The following is a 10,331-nucleotide window of genomic DNA, read 5'->3' on the forward strand; positions in this document are numbered from 1 at the left end:
ATAGAGAGAGAGAGAGAGAGAGAGAAGTAGAACCTTGCTAGTCTCTCATGTCAGGTCACTACAACCCAGCTGTAGAAAGAAGCCAGGCCCTCTTCCGGGGCCGGGGAGACGGCTCAGTAGAGTAAGTGCTTCCCTGGCAAGTGCAAGGGCCTGAGTCCAATCCCTGGTTCCGCCAAAAAAAAAAAAAGGTTCCTTTCTGCTCTGATCCACAGCAGTTAGTGGAAGAGACTCTGATATGCAGAGGAACAGGGACAAGCATGCAGGAACTGCTGACAAGAGCGTATGTATCTATGTAGAAGTTTCTCAGCCTCTACAGAATGAGCTGCAAGCAGCCTCCATGCCTTTCCCAAGCATTGCTATTCCAACATCTCAATAAATCTGCCATACAGCACAAGTGCCCATCATTTCCAGGCACAGTGGCACACCCTTGTAGTCCCAGCTACTCAGGAGGGTAAGACAAGAGGATTGCAAATTTGAGCTCAGCCTAGGCAAGTTAGGGACTTAGTGAGACACTTTCTCACAAAAGGGAGCAGTAGTGAGGATGTAACGCAATGGTAGAGCTTTTGCCTGATGTGGGCAAGGCCCTGGGTTCAATCTCTAGGACTGCATGTGTCTGTGACCATGCACGAACGCGCGCGCGCACACACACACACACACACACACACACACAGTGTGGCAGCTAAGGTCTAGAGAGCCTGAGCTCCTTCCCTGCTATCACACTGGGGTCAGTGGTCAAAATAAGATGTGAAAATTTCTTAAGCCAAGTCCAATTTGTCTGGTCCCTATTCTTTTTTTTTTTTGCTCCTCTAATGCCTTCAGGGCAGGAGTGTTGTAGGGATCGAACTACAGCAACCTGAGGCTGACAGCTTTGTGGAAACAGCCACTTAAAGAACTGAGCTAGGGCCAGGCCCCCTGGTCCCTGTTCTTAAGGTCATTATTTTCTTTTCCTTTAAGCTACTGACTTACGAAGCTGATAATGAGAGGTTTTGTTTTGTTGTGTTTTGTTTCAGGAACTTCCTGGTAACAGTATTTGAACTCTTGCATCACTTAGGGCTTTTAGTTGGCAAAAGAGACACTTTTGTACTCAAGTAACTGAAAAGGATAAGTGGGGGTTCTGACTTCAGATGTCTCTGGGTCACCAGTCTCAAACGGTGTCACTCCAAATTAGTCTTTTACATAATTTGGCTGTGGGTGTTTTGTTTTGTTTCAGTGCTGGGACTCAAATCCAGGGCCTCTCATGTGCTAGGAAAGTGCTCTACCATTGAGCGGCATGGCCAGCCCTCTGATTCTGCTTTTAATCTATGACATTTCTTCTCAAGCTGCTTCTCCATTCGAGATTTACAGATGGCTGCCAGCATTCCCAGGCTCTCTTGCTACACACGTGCCAGGCTCTGTGGTAGGCAAAGCCTCTGAATTGACAATCCTAGCAAAAATTCTGGTTGCTGCCACTCATTTGTCTGATTTCAGTCAACCTTTCACTTTGGACTAATCATTGAAGACAGAGAGAGGTGGTATTCTGGTTGGCCAGGTCTGGATCACACCTCACCTCAGCCAAAAGGTGGGGTAAGCTTTGTTTTATCCATATTGATGGAGGGGGTTCCTCCACCTGATCAGACTTCCAAATCATCTTGCTATCTTTGAATACAGAATCCTGAGAGACAAATAGTTGATTGAGTGTAGGTCAACTGACTATGGGATGGCAATTAGAGGTCTGTCTAGTCCATTAGGCTCCCATCGTGGGAGATCACCTCTAGAAATCACCTTTTCACCATGCAATTGGGGTGACCCACAAATAGAAGTCTATGACTAGAGGAAAAAGAATAGGCCTTGACTGTCTGAATACCCATGAGTGAGCTGCTTTGGTCCCAGCAGGCTGTGTGCCTCCTCCAACTCTATTTATGAGGCATCCTGGTCTCAGCACATCTTCATTTCAGTGCACATCTGCCTAGTATTACTGTATTGCTCACTCTGCCTGGGAAGCCTGTCCTCTCTGTCCCACCTGCAAAGCCCTGTTCATTGGCAGAGGGGCTCAAATGGCCCTGTCTGTTCTCAGGCAGAGCTGACTTTTCCCCAGGAGGAAGGAGACAGTATGAGTCCGCCCCTGGGGCAAGGTCTATACTCAGGTATAATCAAAAACTGACAAAAGTACTTTCATTTTAATGAACTCCTCTGCACCTTCCTAGTTTTGCTTTCATCATTGACCTAACAGCTGTCACTCTAATACATTCCCTTCAAAATTATTCATGGGAGAGCTGCACCTTAACCCACTTGCCTTCCTTTTGCTATGTTTCTGTCCCAAGAAGTCTTCAAACAGCTTGCTTGTTTGTAGTAGAATTAGTAGATTGCTAATGTTCTGTCTTCATTTTTCATAAATTTCCTTGGGTCAGTGAGAACTCTTTTAATTGCGGGTCAGAAGTCTATTTGAACTGGTTTTATTGCCTCATATAATTGAACTTTTTTTTATGCTGTAGATCAAACCCAGGGCCTTGCATATGTTAGGCAAACACCCTGAGATGAACTACATTCCCAGACTCTCTGACAGATAAGTCTTTTAAAAAAAGAAGAAGAAGAAGAAGACAGAGTCTTGCTATGTAATGCATGCTTGCCTTGAATTCACAATCCTCTTTCTCAACTTCCTGAGTGCAGGGATAGATATATGCCACCATACTCTCCTATAACTGAGAAGTCTTAAGGGACCAGATTCAGTAGTACATGCTAATAATCACAGGTACTCAGGAAGCTGAGGTAGGATTACAAGTATGAGGTCAGCATAGGTAGTTTAGCAAAATCCCAGATATGTAATCCAGGTTGACCTTGAACTCAATGTGGAGCCCAGGCTGTCCTCAAACATGAGGCAAGCCTTCTGCTTCAGCCTCCCTAATACTGGGATTCCAAGCATTGCACCACCATGTCCAGCTTCAAAATAAAAATAATTTTAAGGGGTTAGGGATATGGTAGATGAGAGCTATGGTTCTAGTGTAGAGCTAGGCTCTCAAAGTCATCAAGAATCAGCCCATCAGTATTATTTATCAATTAATTATTCAATTAATTGTATAATACATTACCCTAAAATTTATGACTTTAAACATCTTCCATCTATGACCATCTCTCAGTTTCTGATGGCAAGGAATTTAGGAGAAGCTTAGCTGGGTGATTCTAGCTTGAGATCTGCTCTCGTTTGGAGACAATTGAATGTTCCCTATAGGCCCATGTATTGGAGGACTTGTTCCCAGTATGAGCATGGTATTGGGAAAAGGTGCAGGCCTACGGGTGTTGGGCCACACAGAAGGCATTATCCTTGAAGTGGATTATGGTATTTTCTAGTAGAAGCTTAGTTCTCACAAAAGAGTTGCTAACAACAAGCCTGGCCTCTCCCCCTCTCTCTAGCTTTATGGATCAAGACGCAACCACTTGCTGTCACACACGTCCCACCATTGTGATCTTCCATAAGGTGATACATTTAAGGGGAACCTTCAGAACCTTCACGAAAGCCTAGGCCCTAGGCCATGCTGCTTGGACTTTTGGCGTCCAAAAGCTGAAAGTTAAATAAATCACTTAACTTCACAAGTTACTTTTGTTTCAGGTGTTTTATTTTGATAATAGAAAGCTTACACAAGGTTCCTGGTGAGATTGCAAGGTAGGTGACAGGGCTGCAGCATTCACATGGTGGTCAGATTGTTGCTAGCTGCTGGCAGGAGGCTTTACTTTCTTCCTCCATGGGCCTCTACATGCTGCCTGAGTGTTCTCACAGGGCAGCAGCTGGGTTCCCCTAGAGTGAGTGATCCAAGACCAAGATAGAAACACTGATGACTTTCATGATCTGGGCTTGGAAGTCTAGCACCACCATTTCTGCATATTCTATTTGACACACAGTACTGCTGTGATTCAATGTAAAAAGGTGCTACACAAAGGCATCAATCGATCCAGGAGGTGAGGATAAAGCAGGATAGTTTTGGAACCTGCCTGCCACAGTATTTCTTTTTTTTTCCCACAATTTTATTGAGAAACAAATAGCAATGAGACAGTTTCAGATCAAATTGGTAGGACAGTTTCAATAATTAACACATTGCATAATTCTTCCTAGTGGTTATTTGCTATACAAGATGTGGACATGATATCCTATTTACAAACACTATTAGAACAAATCCCTCTATTCATTAAGAGAGTGTAACTATATATCTATCCTAACCACTTTGAATACACAGATACAAAATGGACATTCATCTGTATCCCCTTTTTTTGTTAAGTTCCATCCTTTAAATATTATAGCTGTGTTAACTCAGCAAAATATTCTAAAAGAGTCCAGTAGCCCATAATAGTATTGGGTCTTCCGCTTCACTGGCAATGTCAGATGTTGACCTGAGTCCCCTACAGCTCAACATAACAGCATGGCTTTACTTTTTATACTTCATTTTTATACTTTTCTGCTGGATGGTTAAGACCAAGATAAAGCAAGACCTATGCAACAAGAGTTGTAGCTTTTGGGTCTGATAAGGTCAGTGAAATCCCCTCAGGATTTATCCTGAGATCCTGTACCTCAGACTGTAGATCCTTTGTCAGTGTCAGCCATGTGCATGAGTCACGGCCATTGCTTGGCCAGTGTGCTCTCTGTGAAAGCCTGAGAGAATGTTTTCTCTCCATGTGACTCTCCTTAGGCACACTCTACATCATCGATCACCACGGTATTTCTTTGCCCTTCTTTCCCTGTTTGCTTTGCTCTTCCTATGTGTAGGCTTCATTCTCAGCCACACACACACACACACACACACACACACACACACACACACACCATCACCACCACTGCCACCACCACCACCACTTACAGAAGTGATAGAGAAGACCATCAATATCTACAACCTATGGGCGGGCCAGATAGATCATCACATTAAAGTCTGCTTAGGTAGACACACAGGGACCTGGGTGATCCCCAGCATTCTGTGCCAGCCCAGCCCCCGGGTTGCGCTGAGACAGTGATTGAGACTGGGCATGGTGGCCTGCGCCTGTAATCCCAGCACTTGGGAGGCTGAAAACAGGAAGATCACTACAAGTCCAATCTGTGTAGTGAGACCCTGTAGACCCTGTACTAAATACATTTAAAAAACAAAATCTACAGCCTAGAGTCTACCTGTTTACTGATCCTAGTGGAAAGAAGTACGTTTTTCCCTAAAGTTCTGGTAGAAGCCTAGGGAAGATTCTGGTTGGTCTGACTTGTTTTTATGCTTATCTCTGAACCAATCACTGTGGTCTAGAGATAACAGTCTCTGATTGGCCAGATGTAAGACCATGCTATGTGCTGACTGGCCAGACATAGGCCAGACTTCCCAGCCTAGAACTGAAGGGAGAGTTAGCAGCACTAGCAGTCCAAGGAAGAAGGGAGGGGGCTAGAGAGATGGCTCAGCAGAATAAGCGCAAGGGCCTGAGTTCAATTCCTGGTTCCACAAAAAAAAAAAAAAAAGGAAGAAGGGAGGGATAGTTCCTTACCAGAAAAATCAAGGTGTCAACATAGAACCAGAATAAATGCTGGGCAGGAAAAGCACTATGTTCATCTCATCTTTTTTCCTGTGTTCCAACTGCATCTTTTAATGCATCAGTTTAATACTTTTCTCATGGCATTAGTAGAATTCTAAGTGATAGGTTCTGGCCCTAGTATTAATTGCTCAAATCATTATGGTGGTCATCTAATATGGCTGATGCCCTTAAAACAAAAGCCCATCTTCCCAAGACCACCTCCCCCTTCTCCAACTCAGTCCAGGGCATAATTTACTTCCACCCTTCCCGTTGCCTCAGGGCAGACCCCCAGTCAGCTCTCTCAGGTATATCTAGACATCCCCTTCAAACTCTACCCCTGACAAAAGGCCATGAAAGCCTTAGCCTCCCTTTGTTCCAATCAAGAGAATTCCTTATCTTCCCCAAATTCTCTCCCTGTTCTCAAAGAAAATAAAGCCCTTTTCCCTTTTTCCTTCTGCCTGTTTCTCTGCTGCACTGGTTACCTGAAAAAACCTATCACTAAGATGGTCGCAAGATTTCCATTCTTATTTCTGTGCACTTTCTCCCAGTTATTCAATTAAACATTGTTCCAGATTTTCTGTAAAACTGTTAAGTGTGTGTGTGTGTGTGTGTGTGTGTGTGTGTGTTTCTGGGGACTGAATATAGGCATGTGCTGGGGTTAACATGTAAGGGAAGTATTTTACCATTAAGCCACACTCCCAGCCCTTCTGTAAATATTTTTTAAATTTTTATTTATGTGTGTGTGTGTGTGTGTATTTGTGTGTGTGTGTGGCCAGCTCAGGCCACCAGGGGGCGGGGCTGGCTGGCATGTGGTGCTGGGGGATTGAACCGCAGTCCCTGTGCTTTGCTAAGCTTGTTCTAAGTAGGTGCTTTAGACCACTGAGCCATCTCACCAGCCCCGGTAAAAAATTTTTTGCAAGGGCTGGTGACATAGCTCAGTGGCACAGTGTCTGCCTGCAAGCACAAGGTCCTGAGTTTGATTCCTAGTACCAAAAAATTAAAAATTAAAAAAAAAATTGGCAAGTATGATCACGGTCCCAATCAGCTGACCTTAAACTTTAAGGAGTATTATCCTTGGTGAGCTATGCCTGATCAAGTGAGTCCTTAAAAGAGATACATCCCACCCCCTGGAAAAAGATTCAAACTACAACAGATTTAACTCAAGGGGGAGTCTCGTTTGGCTTTGAAATTGAATGGAGCACATAGCAATAAATGCAGGTGACATCTAGGAACTAAGTGTGGTCCCTGGTCAGAAAACTCAGTCCTACAAGCACAAGGAATTGCATTCTGCCAATAACCTAAATGGGCTCCAAAGTGAATCTTCTCCAGAGCCCTCAAAGAACTCAGTCTTGATCTTACCCTTGTAAAACAGTATTCAGAGCATAAAACCTAATTACATTTTTATCCATGAATTTGTGAATCAATAAATGTATATTGTTTAGATGGCCAAATTTGTGGCCATTTGTTATGCAGCTATAGAAAGCAGATACATTTCCTGATGGATGTTAAGACTCCTAAAGTAGAGGCAATCTCTTTGATTGCCTTAACCCTCGGATTCCCCAATAGGACCTGGGTCACAAGACTGTCCCTAGTACTGAGTCCAGTCCCACTCTACAACAGACAGGGAAAATATAGTTTTCCATTATTCTACCCCTATCCCCTCCCCAGTCACTTTCCTTGAGATTTACCAAGGAAGCCACTCTGCTTGGCTTCCCACAAGCAGCCTGTGCCCCACCAGGGCAGCTTAGCCAACATTCACTTCCCAAGCCTCAGGGACCTTTGACCAGCCCAATTGATCTGGACTCCTGGGCAGGCAGCTGGACCAACAGACAGACGCCATGAGGGCTCTACTGCTCCTGGGGTCCCTGTTGGTGAGCCTGGAGTCTGCGCTTTCGGTGAGGGCTTTGGGAACTAGGATTGGGCCAGAATGGCGTTGGGGGCTCCAGTGGCCTCTGCCTATCATCTGTTCACAGGTGATGGGGAACCTGTGCGGGAAGGTGTAACCGGGCCAGAAGGCCTAGGCCGAGGAAAAAGACAAACCAGAGCTGGCAGATATGAGAGCACTACCTGCATTTCTGGGGGAAGAAGGGCCCTGCAGAGACAATGGGAGAAGGAAGGCAGGGTTCAAGTCTTATGAGGAAATCTCTGCATTTTTGAGCCCTGAGAGGACTGCAGGGACTGGTGTAGGTTTAGAAGCATGTTACAGCTTTCTAGGCAAATCACGTGCCTTCTCACCTCTGTAGATTCCACCACCTTGGAAAGCCCCCAAGGAGCACAAGCACAGAGAAGAGCAGCTCACAGTGGGTAAGTGGTCTGGCTCCTCTCCAACCTTGCGGGGGATGAGTGTGGTGGGGAGTGTGCAGTCTCAGGATGGCCTCAGGCCTTTGGAATGAGGGGATGGATTCTGAGGACAGAGTGATGTGCCTGACATGCAGACCTGCGTACCTATAATGGCAGGTCTTGGGCCCATAGGTGCTAGAGGCTCGGAGCAATACTGAGTGGCACGCTTCTTGAGGCCAGGGCTCATGTATGGTGTGTCTGAGTGCCCCACCTGGAACATCAGCTCAAGCAGGTGTCTGGAGTAGCTGCCGCTGCTGCCATCACCTGGGTTCTCCCTCTAGTTCCCTGTCTTGGGCCCCTCTGTCCCTTTCACAACATATCTTGAGGGCATCAATCATACCAGACAGAGGCTAGGGCCCTGAATGGGCAAAGAGTGGCCCAGAGCAGAGCTCTGAATCTCAAATACCACTGAATCTGGCTTAATGAGCTGGGGACCAAAGCGAGCCCATTTTACCAGCTTTAGTGAGGTCCAGAGGAGTTTATATTTGTAATCCCAAGGAAAAGTTATTGGAGTTCTAGCAAATAAATTCCAATCTACCACTTCCAGTGCAACCCACCGTGAATAAAGAGACAAACACATATCTATGATGGTGGGGAGCCAAGGGAGTCCTAAGTCCAGTTAGAACAATGGCTAACTGGCACAAAGGCCATGACCCAGGGTGAAGCAGGTGGGGTGTATTTTATCGTTATAAAATTTTATTATAAAATAATTTTAATTAATTAATGAGGAGAGGAGTGGCTTGGTGAGAATGGCGGGACATACTTGAATGGTATAAGTACTGTGAGCTGAGCTAGTTAGAACTCATGATAGCACCTCTGTAATATGCAGAGAGGGGTGCATAGAAAGAGTACTGGATTCCCATTCCTACAGTGGGTAGCCTCTAAGTTTAGAGGAATTTTCATGACGCTGTTTGAGAAAGTATCTTGTGTTTTGGGTTGATGTATTAGCTTTACTTTCTTTTTTTCTTTTCTCTCTCTCTCTCTCTCTCTCTCTCTCTCTCTCTCTCTCTCTCTCTCCCTGTCTCTCTCTGTCTGTCTGTCTGTCTCTCTCTCTTTTTTTTTTTTTTGGTGGAACTGGGGATTGAACTCAGCACCCTGTGCTTGCCAGGCAAGCGCTTATTCATCTGAGCTGTCTCCCCAGCCCCTATGCGTTAGCTTTGATGTCTGGCCTTCATGCCCTGAGACATCATGGGTTCTTTCTTTCAGTCTCTGCTGACAGTGCACCAGTTGGCCTAGCCCACACTTACTAGTTGGGAGCTATAGGCAGGGCATCGTTGACCTGTCACATTGATTCAAAGGCAACACTTCTGTGCCTGGGCTAGACCCATTTGCACTGCTTAAAGGCAATTGAGGGGGGCAAAGTATTTTCCCAGCCAGCTCTGTACGTATATATCAATACACAGAATTAGGGCCAGATTTAGCCAAGATGGAGTTGCATGGTCTTCTTTCAAGGAGAGCCATCCTGGTGACCCTCTACACATGACCCTGGATGAGTGACTTGATTTCACTGCCCTTTAGTTTCCTCATTTGTAAAACCAGCCTGGAATAGTGAATGTGATGGTTGTTTAGAAAGAAAAATGAGTAGTTGTCCTGTAAGGCAGTGAGTCCAGAACTTGGTGCTTACCAAATGATTTAAAAATCTTAGATTTTTTGATATGGGGATGGTAGTGTATGCCTGTAATCCCAGCACATGGAGGCTGAGGCAAGAGAGTCGTGGTGAGTTCAAGGCCAGCCTGGACTACAGGGAGAGACACAGTCTCAAAAAAACAAACCAAATAGGGGCTGGAGAGATGGCTCAGTGGTCTAAAGCACCTACTTAGAACAAGCTTAGCAAAGCATCAGGGACCCGGTTCGATCCCCCAGCACCACATGCCAGCCAGCCCCGCCCCCTGGTAGGCTGAGCTCACCACACACACTCACTCTTTCTCTGTCTCTCTCTCTGTCTCTCTCTCTCTCTCTCTCAAATAAATAAAAAAAAATTTAAAAAAAAATAACTTTCAAGAAATGTTAGATTTTGGGGTGGGGTACTACTCAGTGGTAGAGCAGTTGTCTAGCAAGTGCAGAGCTCCAGGTTTGATTCAAAGCACTGAAGAATAGGTAAATGTCTTTTTTTTTTTTTTTTGCAAATATCTTAGTTCTTATATAAAGTGCCCACTACACGGGGGGGGTGCCTGCCATCTGCCCTTTCCTCACACCTTACCACCGCCCCCCTTCATTCTACCAGGCATTGCATGTGTATCTAGAGTGTGCAATGCTCTGGGCTTAGGAACTACTTAGACCCTGCTCTGCTCATACTGGCCTGGTGAGGCTCAGCCTCAGCCCACAGCACGATGTTGAGGCCCAGATACAATGTGAACCTGGACTTGTGCAGTATCTTTTTCACACCCTTCATAAAGCCAAACTATTCTCTTTCTTGCCTGACCCAACTGGAGGGCCCTCTTTCTCTCTCTCTCTCTCTCTCTCTCTCTCTCTCTCTCTCTCTC

General features: G+C 45.4%; 1 protein-coding gene across 1 annotated transcript in view; it reads left to right on the forward strand.

The window, feature by feature from the left end:
- The first annotated feature begins 7,311 nt into the window (after positions 1-7,311).
- The window catches only part of F12 (coagulation factor XII), an 8,829-nt gene continuing 5,809 nt past the window's right edge, over positions 7,312-10,331 (forward strand). Inside the window, exons 1-2 of the mRNA XM_004632452.2 lie at positions 7,312-7,403; positions 7,752-7,812. Of these exons, the coding sequence (XP_004632509.1) occupies positions 7,347-7,403; positions 7,752-7,812 (118 nt within the window). The 5' untranslated portion in view covers positions 7,312-7,346. The remainder of the gene's footprint in view (positions 7,404-7,751; positions 7,813-10,331) is intronic.

Source organism: Octodon degus, unplaced genomic scaffold (genome assembly GCF_000260255.1).
Source record: "Octodon degus isolate 3935 unplaced genomic scaffold, OctDeg1.0 scaffold00048, whole genome shotgun sequence".
Classification (NCBI taxonomy): Eukaryota; Metazoa; Chordata; class Mammalia; order Rodentia; family Octodontidae; genus Octodon; species Octodon degus.